This window comes from Hippoglossus hippoglossus, chromosome 1, assembly GCF_009819705.1.
Source record: "Hippoglossus hippoglossus isolate fHipHip1 chromosome 1, fHipHip1.pri, whole genome shotgun sequence".
NCBI classification, from domain to species: domain Eukaryota; kingdom Metazoa; phylum Chordata; class Actinopteri; order Pleuronectiformes; family Pleuronectidae; genus Hippoglossus; species Hippoglossus hippoglossus.
This window is the reverse complement of record NC_047151.1, coordinates 10,954,144-10,979,242: the sequence shown is the minus strand read 5'-3', so window position 1 is coordinate 10,979,242 and position 25,099 is coordinate 10,954,144. Positions and strand designations below refer to the sequence as shown.

The 25,099-nt window shown below is 42.8% G+C and overlaps 1 protein-coding gene across 1 annotated transcript; it reads right to left on the bottom strand.

Annotated features, from left to right (window-relative positions):
* Positions 1–22,496: 22,496 nt before the first annotated feature.
* Positions 22,497–24,796, bottom strand: adra2a (adrenoceptor alpha 2A). The gene is made up of 2 exons (XM_034598885.1): positions 24,473–24,796; positions 22,497–24,325 (listed from the first exon to the last, which is right to left on the bottom strand). Exon 2 carries the CDS (start codon positions 24,118–24,120, stop codon positions 22,858–22,860), a length of 1,263 nt encoding a protein of 420 aa, XP_034454776.1. The 5' UTR covers positions 24,121–24,325; positions 24,473–24,796; the 3' UTR covers positions 22,497–22,857.
* Between the last annotated feature and the right edge of the window lie 303 nt (positions 24,797–25,099).

Here is a 25,099-nt window from a genome sequence, read left to right as displayed (position 1 = left end):
CATCTCCTCGTTTCTGTTAAATCTCATTGTTCTTCTAAATCTCAGCTATTAATACATCATTCCACTGGGATCCATGCTCTCTTAATAATCATCAAACTTCTTCTCTTTTCAGAAGAAAATAGAAGGAGTCTGCTTTTGTCTCTGCAGCTTTCAGCCCACATATCAAAGAGCAACCCTTTAATCTCCAACCTATTCAATCTTCTTTCAGAGCCCACCTCTCCACTGAAACTACACCTGCTAAAGTGGTACATGATCTCCTACTTTCTATGGAATCAGGTTTGCTTCTCTGACTCAGTCTCGCTGCAGCTTTTGAAACCATTGATCACAACATATTTCTGAAGAGATTGGAAAAGCAATTTCTGGTTATTGTCTAAATTATCTGAAAGAACACAGTGCCTTTCCTACAATGATGATAAATACATTCTGATGTGAAATGTGTAGTACCCCGGGCTTTTTTCTTCAGATTGTCTCCCTTTATATTTCACTGTTAGGCTGATGCTAATCCTCTGTATCTTAAAGCCGACGACTCTACGCAAATGATCAAATTAGAGAACTTCATGTTTACTGGGAAAAGGTGGGTGTCAAAAAGATGTCCTGCTAAATTCTGAAAACTGAGATGCTGGTCATTGTTCTGGCTCAATGCAGACGTCAGCTGGAGCAAAAAACATTAACCCTTAACAGGTTGTGATTTCTCATGCCCTGTCCACACTGGGGAGAGATATTTTCCTCTGCGGTTGGGCCTCTCGTCTATAGAGTTTAACAAACACCATCCAAAGTGCATATTCTCTGATTTCTGTGTGTACATCCAAAACTGAGTGTTTGGAAAACGATGACATCACAGCTTACTTCCCACATGGCCACAGTGTAATGAGCATGCGCCAGAAACAACAACAACAATGTCTATATATGTTTCTCTACGCTTTGTTAGCACTTCTAGGTCTAATTACAGGTTTGCAGCTTACTGCACCTTACTACGGACGTTCGCCTCGCCCATACTCTGACCACAGCATTCTTCTTTGACAAATTGTTGATGTAGACTTTATCGCCACCTACAGGTCCGGCATGCTTGTGTAAGCATTTCAAGTTGTTTTTGAATATTCCGGGAAAGAGATATTTTGTAAAACGAAGGTTGTGTGGAGGGAGATAATATCTGTTCATTAAAATATCAGCAGGACAAAACTTCAGAGACCGACAGCCAGAACCTTCGAGACACATTACGCTCTGTTTCCACCAACATATTGAAGACATCCCCAAGACATTATCAACTGGCACATTGTAAATTAGCCAACTAGCTTGTCTGTGGTGGATGCTGAGACTCCATGTTTTTGTGTCATTCTAATTGGGTAATTGTAATGTTTTGTTTTCAGGTCTGACACAGGTTGTCTGCTCGTTTTACTCTTCCTCTTCTCCTTCCTGTCCTCTCTTTTCAGTCAGGCTCTCTGACGACAATCGTCCATCCTGGGACCTCTCCCACTCCTGTTTCTCTGTGCGTCATGTTACCTGATTTTGGGATCTGGATCTCTGTCCTCCAGGAATACAAGCCTCCTCCTCGTCTCCCTCTTCCTAGATGTGTGAATGATGTGCATGATTTGTAATACTAGTAATAAAATTTGAATTAACGCGACAATTTATTTAAAGTTTTACAGAAAAACAAAAAGCTGTGAAGCTGTGCTCAGAGTAAAAAAACACCCTGTTACTCTTCTAGGATTAATACGTCACAATCTTTTTCTTTGTTGCCCTCCATTTCATTTTCACTTCTCAGTCTCAACAAAAAAGCCATACATTTATAAAATGGCCTCTCATCCCATTAAAAGGGGGAAACGATCTGTGTAAAGCTGTGGGAGGATCGGTTTCCTCTCGTTCTGGCTCCATCTCTATGCATCATGACAACTTTTCCATTTAAAAGCAAAGCATTGGAGTGATTCATCCAGCTGTTGCTTTTTTTACATAACAAGGTGTTTTATTAGTATTTCCTCTGTGCACACTGCGGAAATTAAGTGAGGTCGGGGTGGTGTGGGGCTGCTAAAGTTGGGAGCAATCACTAACTAAAAATCTCCCATGGGAGGGGGGGGGGGGGGGGTTGAATGAAACACAACACATCAAGTGGCAAGCGGATATTGCAAAGGCCAAAGTATTACAAGATGAACCCATTTCTGCAAATTAGATATTTACTCATCTTTGAGAGAGAAACGGAAGCGGGCGGAGAGGTAGGGGCTGATGTAATGTGGATTCACAGCACAGAGCAGACAGTGTTTAACGATAATGTCTAAATTCAGAACAGACTGGGGTTTGGGTTGCTCTAGACAACAGAGTTTTTGTGGCCCAAAAACATGAAAACCATAACCAACAAATTATTGCCATCAATAAAAGTACAGAGACCATTTTCTTGTGTTTGGAGAACGAAATGACGGCACAAGATGTTCATGCCAGCTCAGAAAACACAGCAGAGTTGCATTCACTTTGTTTTATCACGTAACAGCCACAATATGAAGGAGAAGAACATTGTGAGAAACCTAGGATCTTAAAATTGGACAATTCAACTGGATGCTACAGTCCACTTAATAAGATTCACAAAAGTAATACAACTTTAACATTTTTATGTGAGGTGGGTGCAGCTCTGTTACTTTTGTCAACAGTTTCATTTTTGACAGACAGTGAGTTCAGTGACTATGACCCAGAAGTCCTACACTTGCATCTCAAAACCACAGTCTGTGGATTCATGGCGGACCAGAGGACACCCAGCAAAATGCAAACAGAAAGCAAAATAACTGCTGCGTATAAGACTGTGCAAAATCCAGAGTAAAGTGAGAAGTGTGAGTTGTAGTTTCAGTAAAAATGAAAGGAAGCATTGTATGTCCATCTCAAGGGAAAAAGCTTCAGTTGCTACATTTTCTTTCTGTACAAATCAGATGCAAATAAGATGTTTTGACAAATTAGTGACAGTTAACTTGCCAAACAGATATTTGACAACCAAATCCAGAGATTATATATATCTTCCACCTGGCTAAAAACCTAAAGTAATATTTAATGTAATACAATTATATTCAATTTGTGTATGTTGTGTGTAACAGAGCCACTTTTTGCCCCAGGAATTGGTAGAGACGAAAATAGAGCTCAAATAAAGACTGAACATTTGGACTAGGTGTACACCTCCAAATCAGGACATGACATTAATTCCTGTGTGGAAATCACGTGTTTTTGACACCATCGTCAGCCCTGATCTTCAAAAGCTCTCAAATTTGGTTGACCTTCCAAGCTGACATCTTTTGGAGCGTGTTGTAAGTGAATGGCCCCTGTTTTTCATCGTAAGATATTCATATTCTTTTTGTTTTTTTGTTTTTCTTTTTGTGTGTGTCTCTCCCGGATTAGAAACATCATCAGGAAAAGGAAATGTTTTTTATGCAGCAACTGACTCTGACATTTGCATTCAGAATTAAGAGCAAGTCTGAAAGCAGCTGCAGAGCAGATTAGAAATTTTATAAAATGTAAAGTTGTACGAAAAGTACAGTTTCAAAATAGTTTTCATGCGTAAATGTAGATACTAGCCAAGCAGCTGCAGCTTATCTATTTTATATTTAAGTGAAGAAAGAAACAGAAATGAATCACGTCCTCTCATTTTAAGCGTTAAGTATGCAAAAGTTTGCTTTTAACCAAGGCCCTCGGTACAGCTGCTGCAGTTCATCTGCACACCTCTGCTCAAATCCCTCCCCTGCCAGTTATTATTCCTTTAATAGAATTTCAGCGTGCAGAGTGAAAGTGCACGTTGCATGAATACTCAATTTTGTACTTCAGTGATTTTCTTCACACACACTTCATGGAGTCATGTATAACAGCACTAATAACCTTAGGCGAAAAGCACACAAAAGTATTAAAAAATATTAAAAACCATTGGATGAACAGTGAAATTAAACAACCTTAAAAAGAAAATTTGTTTTTTTGAAGCAGGACTTTTGTTATAGATTCAGATACACACACTGTCACACTGACAGGAAAACACTCCTTTACATCAATGCAAACATCCATATTCACTCCAATATATATGCACTCACACACACGCTTCCTGTTAGTGTCAGTGATGAGGCCCACCACCAAGGACCGACCTTCCTCAGAGTAAACACAGCAATTTCACGCCTGCAGGCTGAGACCGAAGAAGATACCACCACACTCTGAAACTGCTGTGTCCACCCATGTTCATTTGCTTTTTGTTTTCAACTAATATCCCCGGTTTACTGTGACGCGTCGCAATATTAATTGTAATGTTTGTGAATGTCCCTGTCGGTGCTGCGTTTCCCCAGCGTCACATCAGAATGAAAAGTGAAAGTTCATCATCACCCCCTGCAAAATAAATCTGTAATCGGAGTAGAGATGCAGCACCTTTGGAAGGCCCCGAGAAATTACGCACAAGGTCCCTGCAATTCAATCCCCCTCTGGTAATAATATAATTCCAGTCCACCGAAATGCACCAGCCATTACCTGTCTGCTGCCGTACGTATGGGAGACAGGGGTTGAGGTTGTGTGTGTGTGTGTGTGCGTGTGCGTGTGCATGTGCGAGAGAGCGAGTAGAGGACGGACTCCAAAAATCATAGGCAGTTTTCTGCTTATCTCCAGGCAGCAGTCACATCCCTCGGCCTTGTGTCTGTCTTGTTGTTTTCATATTTCTGCTGCAAGTTCCCACTTAGTGAAACGGTCACAGGGGAGGAGAGGTCACCAGATGGAAGCGGAGGAATAGGAGGAGGCGAAAGGAAAGGAAAAATGAAAAGGGAAAGGATAGGTGAAAGGATAGGAAATGAGAGAGGAAAAGAGAGGGCACAGGAAAAGGAATGGGGGAAAGAAAAGAGGAAAGGTAGAAAGGGAAGAAAGGGAGGAGGGGAAAGGATAAAAGGAAAGGAAACAGAAAGGAAGGAGTGAAGAGATAGGGGGAAATGATAGGAGGGTAGCAAATAACTGGAGAGAAGAGGAGAAGAGTAGAGATAAGTTTAAAGGAAATAAGATAGAAAGGAAATAAGCTGTGAAAATATGCATAGAGAAGGAGAGGAGGAAAGGAACACGGAAGAGGGGAGGTTGGGAATTAAGATGGAAAGAAGAGGAAAGCAAAGGAGCAGAATAGAAAAGGAAGTGAAGGACCAGAGTGATGAGAAGAGGAGGAAACAGTGGGCAGGAGAAGATTAAATGAAAGGTGAGAAGAGAAAAATTAGAAAGGAGGAAAAACGAAGAGTAGAGATAAGGCTAAAGGAAAAAAGATGGAAAGAAAAGAGGATGAGAAAAGGCAGAGGGAAGGTGAAGAGAAAAGAAGAGGGCTGTTGACATGTTAGTGAAACGCGAGAAGAAATTAGAAAGGAGGAAAGGAGAATTAAGGAGATAGACAAGTAAAGGACAAGGAGAGGAAAGGAAAGAAGACAAGACGGGGAAGAGGGGAGATGGAGGTGGGGCCTGTACCGGAATAAGTTTGACTGTTTACCACTTAATCCCATGAGGAGAGTTCAAACCCTGTGAGAACTGACTACTGTTGAACCCTGAACAGATTCCATGTGGAGACACACACACACACAAACACAACTCAGCAGGATGCTAAGTGTTGAGGACTAATACACAGCACTTCGCCACCTGCTCAGTCAAAGTCCATTGTGACAGCAGAGTCGTTCAGTGTGTTCACAGACAGTTTTATCGCTGTCAGGAACTTGATGATGAATAATGATGACTGACGGCCAGAATATAAACATCCGCTCCCTGGTAGAGTTGTGACCGTTTAATCAAGCGGGATCAGAGTTTCTGAACCGTTTCCCATGTGTTTGTAGGGTAAGAGCCTAATATCCCATAATTCTTGGCTGAAAAAGAGCTGAAATCAAGTCTCTGATGTGTTTCTATTTCTCCTGCATGTTATGGGAGATTGATGTCTGTATTTCCCTCACATAACTCCCCCATGGCCTGAGCAAATCCCCCAGAAACAAACATATCCCAAAGAACATGAGGAGGAGACAGCAAGCGACCACGCCAGATGTTGTCCTCCCCCGAAAAGCTTCTTTTTTTTCCCTTTCAGAACCAACGCCGACTAGTTTTTTCATGCACAATTGAATCTCAAATGATTATCCCATCAGTATTCACAGCCAGGCCCTTTTCCCTGCTGCCGTCTACCTCTCCGCTGCCCTATGCGGAGCCGTCTCTTTCTGTCTCATTTTTCACATTCTGCATCTCTTCTTCAGCCCACCTCCGACGTCCCTCTGAAAGGCCTCGGTAAATTGAAGAATGAGGGAATTGGATTAAATTAAAAGCAGGCGTCTCATATGAAATCTGTGCTCGTGTGCGTCGAGTATATTTTCTACAAAAATACATCCACATGGGATGAGAAGGGAGGAGGCAGCTGGGGGAGAGGTTAAAGGGGAAATACCTTGAGGAGCAGCTGAAATGTGGAGCTTTCAGCAGCAGAGTTTTCTGTATTTAACTAACTACTGAGATCAAAATATGTGGCAGACGGACTCCTACACATAAAGACAAACGTTTGTACTTCAATCTTAATGAGGACACTCATCGTCTAACCCTAAAACCGGGTCTTAACCCTCAAACAGCCCTTTGAAAAAGTGTGGGCCGACCAAAGTGTCCCAACTTTCCAAAAAAGTCCTCAGTCTGGAGGTTGTATGCTTCAAAGGGTCCCCACAAAGGTATAAGTACACACACACACACACACACACACCATGACATGGATGGATTGACAATCACACACGACACTGGGTTGTCATTAACGAAACTGTGAGAAAATAATCTGGCTCCATGCAGACTGCAGAGTAGTTTCAAGGCCGACCTTTGTTGGGAAGAGATGCTGTGAGCAGAGTTTCTGCTCAACAAAAACTTAAGCAGAGGCTTCATACACTTACATTTCTCAGGTATTGTTAGGATTGGGTATTGTTTGGGTGTTTTTCTACACCGAGTCGATATTGTTAAAGCTGTCAAAAAAAAGCCCAAAACAACAGTCGTCGATAAAAACGGCAAATTGGAGAATGAAAATTAACATAACTGGCAACAGATTAAAGTCTAGTTAAATATACAAATGTAAATAAGTGAAAAACTCTTAAAAGCCAAGTACAGTAATTTCACATTTACAGTTTCAGAACTTAATACAACAAAACACTCCAAACTCATCATGAATTGTCTCTTCACCACCGGGGCCAGGCACGTCCACACTGCCGGCTGGTGTGCTTGACATGGGCTCACACAAACAGTACAACATGGAGCATCCCTCTGCTTTTGTGCTTTGCCAGGTGCTTCATTTAGTTTGTTGTGTTCCTTTCTTCCCTCTTCTTCTCCTCTCAGTTTATAAGTGGATCGCACACAACAAGGTGCAAACTGCCACCAACTCCACACACTGTTGCTCCCAGGACCCAGCAGAAGGTTCCTGGCTCTCGACTGCCCACCCAGTGTCCCAATTCTTTCACGTGAAACACAGCCACACTTTCAGCCATTTAGGCAGTTTGTTGTTCGCGTAGACGCCAGATTGAAGTACTGTGGGCTAACTTAACATGATGAAGGAGCCATGTACAGAGTGTAGATAAGTGTAATGTTAACTAGATGTGCAGTGATGTTTATGTTGCATGTAAGCACAACAACTATTCCAGGACAGAGCTCAGGCCCCAAAACGGGACATTGGGGGGGGGGGGGGGGGGGGGGGGGGGGGGTAAGTGCCATTTGGGAGAGGATGTGCTGCAGGAGAGAGGGAAAGAAAAGGAGGTAAAAAAACAGAACAGGCATTGTGTGTTAAAGTAGGTAATGAAGTGAGGAAGCAACGAACAATATTAATTATGTATCCATTCACATAGAACACAGAATTTACATATAAGCGCCCCCAGCCCCAGAACAACGCACCAAACCCCGTCGATAACTCCCCTCCCTCGAGCCTGTCCCTCCAGGATTGGAGTGCAGCAGAGTCTTATTTCACACACGGAGGGCTATCATAAAATAATAATAGATGAATAAATAGTGAGAGAAATAACACAGACAAAGCCTCTCCTGAGTATTCAGCCATCAGTCCTTGAAGTGGCTTCCAGAATATACTAGATGTAGTAGGTCCAAGGAATACAATCATGATATAATCGAGGAATGAAGCCTATATATGATGATATATAACAGTTTTATCTTTATCAGATCAGTCACATTGTTGAAAAATCTGTTTTAGTAGTTTGCTTTTACATGCAGCACAGGTTTATCACATTTGACAATTTTTTACTGTAACTTTCTTTATTGTTTGTTGCAAACAAACAAAAAAACACAACCTTCATTTTGCAAAGAATTTCTCATCCAGACAAGAAGACACAAATGACTATAAAGGCTCAAACAAGGATGCCAGGCCAAGCAATTAAGTTTTCATCAACAATCTGTCAAATACCAGAAGCGAGCGCTGTGGTCTGAGAAACACTGGGTGAGGCAGACGCCTGTAAATTCCGGTAAAGTGGTTCAGTGATACTAAATCTAAAACAAACAACCTCCTTGCTACACTAACAAAGAGAGCTGACCTCTTTGGGTCCATTTGAGTGGAAGCAGTATGCGAAGCTGGTGCAGCAGCCTGAATCGTACTTCCTTTTCTCGATGAATATGTTTAAGTGCTACTACCATATCCCCGTCTCTACACGTTCATCTCTCTTCCCTAAGGTCATGACTCCATATTCGCAGGACTGCTTCATTAACTTTACTGGCCGTGTAAAGAACCTCTGAGCATTGTCTGACTATAAACCTGTTGCTATACATTTTATAGATTAACGACTCAGTTGCGGATATTTTTGAAGATCAAATTTATGTCCTGTTAAATTCTTAAATTTTTAACTTGAATGAACCCATAAAATGTGTTTGAGTTGGTTTATATTTCACCCTTAAAAGCTCAAATTACATCATCCTTCGAATGAGTCGTCCAAAATTTTAAAGACCTGCAGTTCCCCACAGAAAAAAACCCTGATATCCATTATTCCTGGAGGGAAATCTGTTTGGAGTGTTTTAATGACTGAACATCAACTGCCCCCTCCCCACATTTCTTAATCAAACCACAAGTCTTTAGTGTGGTGCATTATTCTCTTTGCAATCTCAGATTCCTTCTGCTTCAAAACAAACAGGAGATTATACTTGTAATGGTTTATCCAGAATGTTTCTACTTTCTTACCACTCATTTAGCCACTCTGGAACATTATGTACCAAAACTACCAGCCATGGGAAATGAGACACAAGCTGATTTAAAGATATAATATGGAACAATTCTTCATTAAAATGTCGATAAACATCTAGACGTATGTTATGTATTTGGTTGACTTGTGTACTCTCTTTGTCCAAAATGTTTTCAAACATTGTTCAAACCCAGGGAAATCCCCAATTTGTTTTCAAGGTAATGGAACATATATTTTAGCCATCTTTTAATTTGCATCATATCTGTTTTAGCCATGGCTTTGTCATAATTACAACTTTGCAAATTTGAGTTGTAGTCTCTTACGGTACCAAATAAATGGAAGAGAGAGGATTGGGATCATTTAGAATTAACAGAACAGACTCAGTACAATACTCATCTAGATCGGAGTGACTCTTCCTATTGAAAGTAGTAGAGGCCCAAGTCATTATGGATGTGGGTACCATAAATATTGGTGTGGGTCTTAAAGGTTTCCACTAATGATTAAATCGCAAACCGGCCGTGTGCTCTTGCCCAGTGCCATAGTTCCGGCTATGAACCCTGTTTGGTCATTATTGAAAATATGAAGGATGGTTATCTCTAAAGGCCAGCTAGTTGGTATAGGACAAACATTGGTTCCCTGGTTTATCCTTCCCAAGCATCAGGCTGATGTTTGCTTCTGTAAGTGTTTTGGGAAGAGACAATCACTCAAGGGACATGATGAGAGAGAGGTTTCATTATCAAGGTTTTCAATATTCCGAGTTCACACAGTAATGAGCTGAGGCTTTTCCTGATTTTGAGACACAGACAGCTTCACCGTCTTTCATGTTATTTTGACGTGTCCCCTGCCAGCTGCAGCTTTTGTAGTTTTCACTGACTTTCTGAGAATCCGGCCTCCTCATCCCTAAATACTTTAACATTCATACAGTTTTTGTTGCGAGAATCTTATAAATCTTGCTCTGCCTTTAAAGTGAGCAGTGAACCACATGTCCGGAGTTGGGGCCAGAGTTGTTTTTAAATTAGTCTCGGTTGGCTTCTGCTTATGTGCCCTTTCACATTCAGAGGCCTATTAAAGAAAACAGACAGAACAAACTGTGAACCTGACCCTGAACTCTCAGTGGATGAACCCTGAGCTGAGAAACTCCAGAACAACTGATCTGAGTTTGTTCAATAAACTCTGGGTATGTTTACTTTAAATCAAGTGTGGGCCTGGTGAATGAAAAAAGCCATCATCAAAGAAGCTGTGATATATTGTGATTCACCTTGGTGATGGGTAAAGAGCAGAGTGTACATTTTAATTCAGGAAGCTGGAAAGATTGAGTGACACTGAACATTTATCTCTGTAAATATTACAACAGCAGCTGTAAAATTAGGAGAAAATAGACAATAAGTTAACACCATTACATTGTATTACCATAGTCCATTAGAATACATTATTTAGCAGACTTTAATTTCCTTAATGGATGCTAAGTGCTGACATCCTGTTCAGTAGATTCAAATTTATGCAGCTGGAACCTCAAACAGATAAATCATAAATTTACGGATCTATCATTGTAACCTCACAGTCAGTAACAGACTAATGATTTAGTGAGTTGCAGTTTAAAGTCAGGATAAAACTGCATGAGTGTAAAATTTCAGATGTTTATTTTACATTTAAAAATATAGCTCAACATTTAATGACCATCTTAAAGACCATCGACAGAAATAATGCTAAAACAAGACTCTATGCAGGCTTTGTTCAAAACCACACTTGAAAGTCTGAACCAAGGTCTTTGTTACATCATTTACAGCAGACTAAAACATTTTGTTTGACATATGCATGTCCTGTCGTCATCGTCTGTGTGGGCTGCATCTACCTGAACTTGACTTAACATTGATTGGTTTGTAGACGGACGGACGTCACATGTTGATGTGCTGTCAGTTCAGAAGGTATTCATTCATTTCAATTGAATGGAGAAAATATTAATTTTGTTTTGTTGCCACAGTAATATCATTATAGCACTACTACCACCATCACCAACCTTCAGGCTCGATACTGTAGTTTGAATGTGCCAAATGAACGTCCTTGTCATTAAAACATTATGTCACTGGAGGCGAAGCCTGCAAGCAATCCTGCAAGCTGCTTCCGCTTCTTTTTCTTCATCTATGTTTAATGCTGTCTCAATTTCTTACAATTGTTCAGAAAGTCCAAATATAAAAGTGTTTTCACACTGCAAGTGAACCAAACCATGGTTCAGTTTGGTTTGCACCGAGACTGAACTTGTGATCGGACTAAACCATGAGTCCGGATCGGGGTCCGGGGGACTTTTCAGATCGGTTATTTTGGTCCAGACTAAACGGAAAAGTCTGAATATCAGGACCAAACAAGGCAGGTGTGAAACTCACCCTTAAAGCACATGTTATCTAGCTTCTCAAGTCTTTTCAGCTTCACTATCATCTTCACTGTATCAACTGTTGTTCAAGCCTGTTTAATAAGAACATTGAATTATTTTCAGACACAAGCAAAGTCATAGCACAACTGTGGTAGTAATGTTCTTTTCAAGAGTCTTACTTGCGGTGCTGGAAGCAATTTTTAAAAGCGGTTTGCCGCAGAAGTGTTCCCAGAGAATCACACCGACATCTAATCACATTTATGTCAATTTGGACAGATTCAGACGTGAAAGTCGTTTTTATTTATTTATAGGCTACAAACCCGTACTGTCTCAGCCGCTCCACTGTTTTATGTACACACTACTTGGCTGCCGCTGCCTTCTGATTTGCCGGGAGCGTTCCACAGAGAATACCGGTTGTTTTCTTCCTTTTGTATTTGCTGGCCACATAACCCAATTCAGCTGTAAATATGGGCTATCATGTCCATTTTCCATACCTGGGCCACAAACTAATTTACCAGTGGCAGTGATATGAAAGATGAGCCTTTTGTCTCAGGGAAAATGGGATTATTCCCATTGGAGGAAGGAGGCAGAATCACATCAGCTTCGAGGGAGTAAGGGGGCTGCTACATGAGAAGATGACAGTCTGAATGCAGTTTGGGTGAGAGTGAGTATACACAGGGTTTAGCAGCTTTAAGGATCTTGTCATGCAATTATAGCTTGTACATGAGATGGACTCTGTGTTACCCCCCAAAGTGGCCAGTGTACTCACTGTCTCTCTCCATCTCTTACTGAGACACGACTCACACCTGCTGCCGGCAAACCTCAGACTCTAATCTCAATTAGCCGTTTGTTTGCACAAATTCAGATCATCATCCGGTGTTACCCTGTTACTATCTTGTCCTTTCCACTGTCTCCTTTTCATCAGTAATATATTTCCACTAACACCTCCATCCATCCACCCATCGCTCATAAAGCAAATGGAATCTGTCACGATAACACCCACGTGTCCGATCATATTCTGGATTCATGCTCACCGACACACCCCTTCCAGTATTTCCACGAAACTGATAATAACCTGTAACCGATTTACTTTTCCGATTTGCGCGCTGCCAGTGCTGCTTTTATTTCTAGTGAAAGGATAAAACTCGACATAAAAAAGCATGCTTCTGAATTATTCATATTTACCAGGTGCTGACGTGGCCACTATTGTACTGGTGTTGTATTTATAATAAGCACCTATGCAGAAACATGGCTCGGGTGTTAGGGGGGGGGATGATACGTGGACGGATGAGAGGTGGGTGTATCGTTGAGATAATGAGGGGACTCGTTCACCTGACATGAAATGACACGTTGGATTGTTTCTACAAGTGTGCATAATTACATTCTTATAATGTGCTGTTTCAATGAAGATTACCACTCAAATTAAGATTGCAGCTCGGATAAAGATGCAGGAGGGAGTCCATGAGAAAACTCTGGCTGCTGCCTGTCAGAGGAAAACCACGAGAAGATTGTAGCAGAGGAAGAAAGCACAGAGAGCCTGTTACAGAGCTGAGAGCTGTATAGGGAACCTAATATTGTCACTCTTTGTTTTGTAAAGCTTATCTAAAGTGAGGGTCAAAGGATTCAAAAGCATCAGAATTTGTGGTTTGACATTTTGGCTGAGGATGGATGGACACCATAATATCATATTACTGAAGAGCCACAGAGGAAATACTCTCGGACGCTGGGAACAAAAGATGCTTGACAGAGCTTATGGGGTTACAGTACATAAGGCCTTCAGTCTGTGGAGTCTTCAAGATTTACAACCTCAGTTTGAACAATGAACAAGGGACAAACAATGAAGAATAAAAGTGATTGTACAAAACAATCGCTGCTATGGCAACTTTTGTCAGCCTGTTTTTTTATGCTTCTATACAATCATGAGTGGCTGCACCATCGAGGCCCTCAGACTTTCTTACTATGAATGATGTAGTAAGAACTCACAACCTCCTACAAAGGTGAAGGAGGTTTCATCAGAGATTCCTGTCGTCAGCTGTACACCACAGCCTCTCATGCAGCTCTATATATCAGATAACTGGAAACCATTCACAACTACAGTCAATTTTTCAGGTGACCCAGTTGCTCTGTGGGCCACTAACACCCTTGTTTGTGTTTTTTTTTTTTGCTTGAGCAGCCTACAGATGCATCGCCGGCCCACTTTGATTTGGCACCAGCCCACACCCTGTATGGCCACGCTTTCTCAGTCCCCATAAATGGGCTGATGTCATACAAGACTGAGTAGTGTTACCGTAGCTGGTTGCTCTGTGGACATCCTGTCCGGACGGCCCGTCCCCACACACTGCACCATTCATGCAAATATTTATTTTCAAATCTATACCAGGTTGCATTGGCTCACTTTTCAGTTGTATTTAAATAAGGACACCTACATTTTTCTGTTATAGTCCAAAATCGGAGAAGTATAAGAAAGTGTGTTTGCAGATGTCACAATTAAACAGGACACCATCTGACGTATATAAATATAAATAATTGTAAACACTGATCAACAACATGTACTATAACTACTGCTACTACTCTACACTTGCATTGCATTCTTTCAATCTCTCCACACCGGCACACATTGTTGTAATAAGCTGCAGAGCTCTGAAAAAACAGAAAATCCAATACAAATATTTAAAGCACATCAGATTTACCGTGCTGGAGTTTAGGGACATTTGTGATCACACAGAACAAATGTGTGACAGATCAAATAGTAAAAGGTCTTTAGCCTTTTTTCCCCATTTGGTTGTATACACTGTGCAGTTTACATACAACAACTCACTGGAGATCTGGAAGCTGGAGTTCATTTTTAGTTGCATGCCCTTTAAATGCACTGGTGTATAATTGCTTGTTATGGTCTATTTGAATCTGAATGGCGTGAAGTTGTGGCTCTGCACAGAAAATGCTGCTTATTTGTGTCAATCAATAAGCAGAAATTACTTTCTGTTCCCAGTGTTCATTAGATTCTTCTTATGAAGGAATCTGCACACAGCAGACATCACAAGGTTAAGACACGTTAATCAACACTCCACCAAACTGTGACTTGTGGTTGGATCATATTATCACATTGAGTTTTAAAACAAAAATAAATACTTTAGCAATGGTCATGTGATTAAAATTTAAAAAAAAAAATTAAGTCACATGCTTCCAGAGAAGTCTGTTTACTGGCACACACAAATACCAACGCACAGACATTACACAGGCCGGTTTTTAATAGGTTTTATGAATATAAACATCAAAAACAGATTACATTTGTTTTGTCTCTTTAAAAAAACAAAAAATCATGACAAACACAACAAACTGTTATTCATGAACCATCTGCTTTCACACAATCACCATTATTAAAACCGCAGCGATGTGACAGTGTGCTCAGGTATAATCTCCTCCTAAACGCCCACCGGCCCGTCCGTCAGCACACACTAGACCGTCATTACAGACACTACAGCAGCCCACTTCTGCTGCCCTCTGTGCCTTACGCTCACTTAGCTGTTCCCATGTCACCCAACAGGTATTCTTCTCTGCTGTCCGACAAACAAACTCTGAAGACGGACAGAAAAGTCTGTGGCTTTTATCTGTGATAATTATAGCAGCACGGCTGCTGGAGGCTGGAAATGTGTAGGAAGGTCCCTTTAATCATCCACCTCCGATTAACGCGCCATCATAATACTCACGGTGCCAAAACACCAGCGGGGATGTGTCAGCTGGTTGACTCATGAATGATATGTGACAGGCACGTGCTGTGTGTCCATTAGGGTGATTGGCTCTTTAACAGGACGCAGTATTGGGACAGATAATCTGCATTAATGTGGTGCTGTAAAGATTATGTAGTTGACAACTATAGATTTGGTTGTTTATTCTGTCGATGCGTTTTGATTCAGCATAGCTTTTCTATGTGTGCTGGGAAAACCATGTTACTCCATCGTTCCTTTTTGTTTTTCACGTGAACTGAAGAATTCAAAGAAAATTGGGAACTTCTCATTAATGTGACCATTGTGCTTCTGACTTTATATTTACTGAATAGAGATTTATATCTGAGGTAACATGTGACCGGGTCACCCTGCAGATTCACGTACACCAGTCTATGACGTACATCCAGTATTAAGATAATAAGAAGCAAGAACTAAATTTCAGTCGGCTAAGATCGGGCTGTAAACTACACTTAGGAGTGTCTAGGCAACCACATACTGTCATCATTCATCACTAATGCAGTCACAGCAACACACACACACACGCACACGCACACGCACACGCACACGCACACACAGGAAAAAGCTGACCCACTCATGAAAACCATGAAAACCATGAAGGGAGACTTATCCTCCTCAGTCCACAGACACTTAGCTCCACTGAATAAGTTAAAGTAAAAAGGAACTAAAGAGCTATACCCTATTTACCATGTCGTTAAAATGCTGTATAGTGTTTTATGATGGTAACAAAAAGCTGTTTTCTAAAATTGGAATGTCACTCAGCAGAGTTAATAACTCTGCCAAGGCCCAACAGTCGCCTAAAATTCAATCAAGCCTCACCAAATTGCACACACACATAAATATCAGTCCCCTAAAAAGTCAGATTTTTTCATCAAGATTCAAACATTAATTAATCAATGAAAAATTGACACATCACATCCTTCCACCAAGTTTCCTATTCAGTAGTATTTGTGCAATGCCGCTAAATATCAGACAACAAACAAAGAAACACGGATGAAAACATAACGTCCTTGGCGGAGGTGAATATGACAAACAACACTGGGTAAGAGCAGCAGCAGACAGGGGCCGAGTAAGTTACTCAATAAATAACAGTGGTTCAGTCTGTCCTCACTAACATGGTGAAAAAATACTCACTTAAATACTCTGGTAAGGAAGCTAAACCAGTGACCCCAGTTAGTTACTTCATCATAATTCAGCTTTAACTTGATATAAACCAAGTGTGGGGCTACATACCTGTGCAGTTTGAGTGAGGGGAACTACAGCCTCAGAACATGGCAGCAGAAAGAGGAAGTCAGGAAGCAGGTGTCTTAAAGGGATAGTTCACCTAAAAAATGAAAATTCACTCATTATCTACTCACCACTATGCCAATGTAGGGACGGGTGGAAGTGTTTAACTCCACAAAACACTTCTGGAGTCTCAGGGGTAAACAGCGATGCAGCCAAATCCAATACAATTTAAGTAAATGGTGACCACTTCTTCAAATGTAAAAAAACAACCGAAAAAAACCCAAATGTCCTCTGTTATCCTCCTCCGGAGCCGCGTTCACTTATGGATCACAGAGGACATTTAGGCTAAAACACGATGTAAATCACCTAATTTCGAGTTGAATTTGAATGTCAGGGCTTACAGACACTTGGATGACACCACAGGAGCAGGATGGAGGCATTTTATGTGTTTTTTATGTGTTGTTTTTTATATTGGAAGAATTGGTCTCCATTTACTTCATTTGTATTGAATTTAGCTGCAACGCTGTTTACTTCTCAAACTCCAAAAGTGTTTTGTGGACTCAAACACTTCACCCACCCCTCCATCGGCATTGTGGTGAGTGGATAATGGGGGAATTAAAATTTTGGGGTTAACTATCCCCTTTAACTATCACTGGTCCTTCTTGGTGGGAGAGGAGGAGCTAGTGAAAGGCCACGATGAAAAGCTTTAAAGGAGACATAGCATGCCCATTTTACCACAAGTTGATATGGTTCCTTGGGGTCTTAATGAAATGTCTGTAACATACTTTGGTCAAAATACCACAAGGATCATTTAAAACAGCACCCTTTTTACCCTGTATAAAACAGCCCTCCACAGAGTGACCTGTTTTGAGTGCCTGTTCCTTTAAATGCTAATGAGCCAGCTCCCCCCTCCCCCCTCTCCCCCCATGATTTTAAACGATATAAATTACATATTTTATATGATATAAATTATCAAATATGCATCCCATACTTTGTATTTCTCTTGTTGTCCTGGAGTTTTAATTTTCCCAATCACATAATTAAATGTCCCCCTCTGCCCATCCACTACAAGCACACAAGCAGACAGACAGAGAGAGAAAGAGAGGGGTGTGGGGGGGGGGGGGGGCTATGAAGACCATCATTTACCCCCGAACCCCGACATTCAACGGGTACAACAACAAGCGGAGAAAGCAGAATCGCGGGCTGACCTTATATATACAGTCTATGGGGCTGACCAGCGGAGAAATGCACGTCCCGTGTGAACAGCCAGGCGGCTGCGTGCTGGAGAACGGCGCTTCCGCGTCTGGTGTACCCCGGCGTAACTACTGTAACCCGGCGTACAGTAGCGCTGAACACTGCGGAAGTCTTCCACACAGCTGGCAGTGTGGAAGACCGCTGCGAGGCAGCGCAGCGCCGTTCTCAAGCGCGCAGCCGCCTGGCTGTTCACACGGGACGAGCATTTCTCCGCTGGTCAGCCCCATAGACTGTATATATAAGGTCAGCCCGCGATTCTGCTTTCTCCGCTTGTTGTTGTACCCGTTGAATGTCGGGGTTCGGGGGTTACAGTAGCGCTGAACACTGCGGAAGTCTTCCACACTGCTGGCTGTGTGGCGCTGACACAAATTCCAGCTCACGCACGGGAGAGCGAGCGGTCGCTCCCGAGCAGCTGCTGCAGCCTCCCAGTCCCAACGATCCAGACAAATGCCACATGTGAGTGAATCGCGGGCTGACCAGCGGAGAAATGCTCGTCCCGTGTGAACAGCCCGGCTGCGTGCTTGGGAACGGCGCTGCGCTGCCTCCGGTGTAAACCCGGAGGTAACGAGTGTGGGGGGACAGGGGGGCAAGACCATGTAGGGAGACTTCCAGTTCCTTGTTACGACACAATACCCAGGAAGCTCAATCGAGTCGCTCAAGCATGACGTTTCTGACTTAGAGGAACTATAACAAAACGCGCGAGTGTTTTTTCCCCAGAGTTTTTGGGTTGGTAGACATGCCAGATACCCACATTAACCTGTAGAAGCACTAACAAAGTGGAATTTGCATGCTATGTCCCCTTTAAGGGTAAAGGAGATCAGGGCTGCGGTCGGAAAGTCCATTTAGCTCAGGAAGGTTCCAAACTGAGTGACTAGACTGTCACTTAGTTTCCGTTTGTTTTGTTTTCATTTTTAATAAAAATATTTTTTTTTGTATCAGGAAACTTTTCTTGAATTGTTGGTGTACAGCAGTTTATCTTCTGTGATAAATAAAGTTGTCGTGTATAAGTGGAGTTGGATTTTCTTCTCACCGCAGTTCTCTTTTTCTAACTCTAAGCCATATTTTAATGCTGTTGTTTGAAAGGCTGCATGTGAACCAGGGGCGTGCGTCATTGTTACTTTCAAAGTTGTTTAAATGGCCCTAGAGTTCAAGACTGTTTCTTGATTATCTCGCATTCAATGCAAATTTCCAATCCAGTTTGCAAACCAAACATATTTCAGGTACAAAATTGTTTATTTGGTAAATCAAGCCCCTGCTGCTCCAGCTCCCAAATGTTTATACATGCAAGACACTGGAACATCCAGACCTGCACCATCTTCTTTCTTCGGCCACAGCAAATTACCTCGCAGGTCTAATAATCATGTGCCATAATGCTGTGTGGTCTCTGGGATGATGGGAGCTGATTGCTCTCAATCATAATGAGCTCATGGAAAATAGATTTGTCTAGACAAATTATTTTCAAGGGAAATATCCATTGCCCGGCATTGTTTTGCATTTCCAATCAGACCCAGAGGCCTGACAGCTAATCAGTCCGCAGTTAATAAGGCCGAGACCCTGTTTTAAATGAGACCTCTGAAACACTTTTAGGAGTCCACTGTAAAGAGGAGCCATCAAACAATGAGCCGGCTGTTAGAAAATATATCCCTAGTTCCATAATATGTCCTCGGTGGTGTAGAGTAGTGTTTAGATTGCAAATACAGACGTCCTGTGAAAGTGCTAGATTGAAGACGGCAAATAAAAGTGGGAGAAAACAACAGTGAGTCATCAGTAACACGGTGGGTAATTATGTATTCTGCAGCCACCTCAAATAGGCGGATGTCACTGTGGTAAAAAAAACAAACAGTGCAGGTTGTAATATGTGGGTGCCTCAGTCAATATTCATCGTCATGGTGACCTTTTCACCCCGGCCACCTACAGTTACAGATGCACAAAGCAGACACACCCATGACACTCCCACGTCCATATGTAAAAACAACCCCCACACACACACTCAAACACACTCACAGAAACAAACACTTGAATGCGAGGCAGTCGAGTCAAATGCAACTTCATTTTTCCTGTTGGATTTTGGCTGCTTCTGACATTTTGTCCCTGTCTGTGTGAATGGTAGCTGCACTTAGCCGCCATGCTTCGCCTTTTGGAGATGGATGTGCACTCTAACCTGATGATCCATGCCCCGATTCCCAGAGGCGAAGTGTGTGTGTGTGTGTCTGTTTGTGTGTGCTTTTGTGTGTGTGTGGGTGTGTGTGCGAGGGGGGTCTGCTGACTTCAACAGCTGGCTTCTTCCAATAGGCTGTCAGCAAGCACATCCGCCTAATGATATCACTGCTGCTTGTTGATGTGTGAGATAGAGAGAGGGAGGAGGACAAAACAAGACAAACATAAACATATTTATCAGTTCACGTCCACTGAAAAACCCTGTCACAGTTCATATTTGTTTAAGTCTGTCTTAGGCTACGTCCACACTAATATCTTTTTACTTTAAAACATCCAGACAAGCATTCAATCTTCATCCATACTAACACCTGGCTGAAAATGTATATCACATGACCATTAGCATGCACTGATCATGCACAGCATGGTGGTAAAAGGGAGCCTATTTGCAGTTGGTTGCTAAGATACAGAAAGTACAAGCCACGAGGATCAAGGCAAGGGGCGAAAAGCAAGAGCAGGGTTTCCTTTTCTTGGACCAACATTGAAGTGAAACTGAAATTATGAGTACATTTTAAATGTTCATTGTTTTCAAAACGCTCAGTGTCTGCCTGTCCAGACTTCATCACAACCCCGGAGTTGACAAGGGGCCAGTAGAATGTGTTTTTTTTTCCTATCTTTGGGAAGATGGTCAAATGGCATTCCATTGGTTGGTGTGATTCTAACAGACTTTTTGCTGAAAAAGTGTGCAAGTACACGGTTTGAGCACAAGCAGAGCAAATCTAAGCACAAGTGTTACAAAATCTGAGCGTGAAATCAAGAAATCCTGCTCTTAAACTGAAAGACCAACCTTTTGAATACAAAAAAACCCCAAAACAGAAGCATTTCCAGAAGTCTCTGAAGTAGCGTGGACGCCAGGTGAAAACATAGCCAAAGACTAAACGTATACATATAAGTGTAGAAGCAACCTCAAAGCAATCACTGCAGAAAATACCCGTTACAATAGAGTGGCATTTGGAAGAAGAGATTATTTTATTTTACGACAAAGATGGAGAGAAAGAAGGATCAGACCGACCAGTAACTGTTCCGATGTAATTCAAAATATGTGGGTATTATATCATTACAGACATTGAAATGGCAGGTTTGTAGGCAAAGGTATCAATTTTAAAGGCTTCACTTTTGTTGATGTTTCTCAGAGGGGGTCTCATGTTTGAATTTTTAACTCTACCAAGGACGTTATGTTTTCACGTCTGTTTGTAGGTTTCTTAGCAGAATTATGCAAAAACTACTGAATGGATTTCCATGAAACTGGGTGGAAGGATGTGACATGGGCGAAACCGTGGATCCAGGACTTTCTGTCTTTTTTCCCCCAATTTCATAAATATCCCAGAGAATTTGAATAAACCTGGATGAAAAAAACTATCATTCTTCCACAGTGGCGGAGGAATGCGCTCTACTGTGCCATTCGGGTTTGTTGAGAAATCTTGGATTTTTTTTTGACAACCTCTCGCAGTCTCCCACGAAACGTCTCCTCTAATTGCAGCTGAATATGGGGCATCAGCACGACTCCAGCAATCCCGTGTGTCCACAGGGAGCTCCCCCTCCGTGTGTTTATATGTGCTGCAAATACAGACGCACATTCTCACACACATCCACTCCCCTCTTTTCTCACAGGCTCGCCACACTTTGTAAACGTGCAGGGAAACACTCCGCCAGCTGAATGCGAGCGCACACCACGGCTCCGCTGGACGGGCTGCTGAAACTCCCAGAAGAGCCATTTAGCTTTCTGAGGATAGCACTGCTCGGCTGTCGTCCTGACTGTCAAAAGGAATCCATTTACTTACACTTAGTCCACTGGGAAAAAAGCTGTATCCTCTGTATTCACCACACAGATGATCGCCGCTCCCTTGCTCTATTTACTCAGTCTCCTCAGAGTTGATATAGCGAGGGCGGGAGTATAAGACGGGCAGAGAGACCAGTCAATCAGGTTCTGGTTTGACGAGCTCCATGTCTTTACTTAATGAAGCATACTGTGATAACACAAAACGGCAAATGAACCGTTACGTCTCCACTTCTCGTGCCTCGCATAACAACTGTATTCATCATTCGTTGTTGATTCATGACCTGACCGTAAAATCTGTGCGCAAAAACACACACATGAAAGAAAACAAAACAAAATGATTTTATATCCCAGATAATCTAAAGAGCATTTGAAGATGTTCCATTCAGGCTCATTAGGAGCTAAACTCCTTGTTAATCTCCTGCAAAGGTCACATTTAACAGACCATTGAAATGACAGCTGAAGGCCTGACTCTGCTCTCAAATCCAAACCACTGCACACGAGGACCAGTGTGTTCGTCCTCCTCATCCACCTTTTCACTTCTTCACATGGACCCCAACAGCTTTTCATTAGTCTGAGGGAACTCACCCTAAACACTTGTTCATGTTCTGAGAGCAAATTCCCATTCAAGTGTTTTATATAATTCAGTTCATTTCAATTTTATTTGGGCCCTTCGCCCTTCTGTCCTTTTCTGTGTGTGTGTGTGTGTGTGTGTGTGTGACTACAAACAATGTTACAGGCAAAAAGCTTTAGCTGGCTTTGGAGTACTGGGACCAGTTAATGTAATGGGTTTTATTCTTGAAAGAGCCATCATCACCATCATCATCACTTTCATCATCATCCTCAAAATAGAGACAAATATTGAGACAGTTCATTTTGTACAACATACTGTCGTTAAAAATACAACACATATCACTTTGTTGGTTTTATAAAAATAAAAATAACATTTAAATAAAAGCATTTAAATGGAAGCTGTGGGTGGTGGACGCTGCATGTAAAGATCGTCCTGGGAAAGCCTTTTCAAGCAGTTACACCTATAGAGCGTTCATGAGTCAGTGATCTATGTACAATATACTTTATCATTAATGTACAACATGGTAACAAAAAGAGGTATGTACACAAAGATGGAGTCCGTCATACGTATCTTCTCGTGTCCCTCTTGCACAGTATCTTTTTGAACGACCTCCTAAAGTCATTGTTGAAGATGGTGTAGATGATGGGATTCAGCGCGCTGTTGCAATAACCGAACCAGAAGAAGAACTTAAACAGGGTGTCAGGCACGGGGCAGGACTCGCACAACGTCATCAGCATGTAGGTAAAGAAGAAGGGAAACCAGCAGATGACAAACACTCCAATGACCACGGCTAGGACGAAGGTGAACCGTTTCTCCCGGTTCTGGCGGCCCTTCCAGCGGCTGCCTTTGGTGCTCTGCCTCCGCTTTGGGACATTGTCCTCCTCACCCGGTTTGATTTGGCTCAGTTTGGTTTTCCCCTTGGCCGATTTCTTTTTGATTGAGCAGGGATTCTTAACTTTGTGGTCAGACGACGACGACTCCTCAATGTCCACCCCATTCACGTCTCCTTTCTCCTCGTCTGGCCCTTCTTCTCCTTCCACTCCCTCCTTCAGCTCGATGTCCCTCTTGCCATTTAGGTTTTCGTGGCAGAGGTGGTCCTCAGCTCCTACGCCGTTCTCCTTTGGGTTGACAGCAGCGATGGTGGCCATTTTCAGCATCACCTTCCGCTTCCTGTCTCCTGGAGGCGCCCGTGTCCGCTTCTTGGCGATCTGGTAGATCCGCACGTAGACCAGCACCATGATGACGCAAGGGAGGAAGAAGGAGCCGATGCAGGAGGAGATGACGTACCACTTATCATTGTTTATCTTACACACGGGGTCCTCCTCCCTGTTTTCTTTCTCCATGGTGATGAGTGGCGGGAAAGAGATAACCGCTGCAATGACCCACACGATGAAGATGATGCACTTAATGCGGCGCGGCGTCCTCTTTAGGTTGTACTCGATGGCCTGTGTGATGGACCAGTAGCGATCTAAGCTGATGGCACAGAGGTGGGCGATAGAGGCAGTGCAGAACAGAACATCGAGTGCCAGATAGATTTCGCACCACACCTCGCCAAAGTACCAGTATCCCATGAGCTCATTGGCCAAGGAGAAGGGCATCACGAGGGTGGCCACCAAAATGTCCGCTGACGCCAGGGACACCAGGAACAAGTTCTGCGGAGCCCTAAGGGCCCGGCTTGTAAACACAGCTATGACCACCAGCACATTACCGAACACTGTGAGCAGGATCATCATCCCCACCAGCACGGTGAGCGGCAGGGACATGTGGAGTTTGTACCGGGCCACCTCTGGAAGAGTCTGGTTGGTGTCGTTGATAAACTCCATCGGAGCAGGTCGGCCCACTTCTTATAAGTGAGTTCAGCTGAGGTTAATAAAATATCATCCACCAGAAAGGACAGAGCTCGTAGCTCAGAGCCGCAGCAGAGAGAGGAAGCGACTGAATCACTCCTGTGAGGCTTCTCTGGCTGGATGTTTCTCTTTCATCGTGCACTGCTGGCTCCACAAGGAGAAGCTCTAATTATTTATCAGTCTGTCAGGAAACAAAAGCCAAAAATCAGATCTTTCAACATACTTACACTTTCTACAACCAATTAGAACAAGTCATTTATTACAGGAGCTCCCTCCCTTCACCAACACTGAGAGAGAATAAGCCTTATAAAGTGTGAGTTGATCTTACCTGAGGCAACAAGCGTCGACGCAGCCTCTCCAGTGCCAGAGACGCACGGGCATTAAGGCGCAGAGAGTCGGTAAGTTCTTTACGCAGATCCAGACGCGGAGCGGATCCATGGGGCAGATGAGGCGTCAAGTCTTCCCCCGGTGTCTCACCCGCTCTCCCCCCGCACTGTGATCCCTGCGCTGCATCTACAGCCGCTGCTCGGCGGCGGAGCTAATAGAGCGATAATCATGTTATCCCGGGCGCTGCCGTGCTGCCTCTGTCTGTGTGTGCGCGTCTGTGCGTGTGGAGCGAGTCTCTCTCCTTCACCAGTGCGCGCCACTCCCTCTCTTTATAGCCCGCACGCTGCAAAAAGTGTCCCGCGCACCGGGTCACTGTGCGTCCACGGGGTGTCAACATGCGGGTCTGACATAACACGGTGCGTAATAACGCACAGAATGACTGGAGGGGGAGCAGCGGAGGAAAATGACATGGATAAATAAAATGTTTATCTAGAAAGCACATGTTGTGCACTGCGAGGTGCTAAAAACAACACAGAGACCAAAATGTACATCAAAAAGACCAATTTAAAACAATTAGCTAAATAAAAGAGATTAAAAAGAGTAGAATGAAAGAGGCAAAGAAATTCAA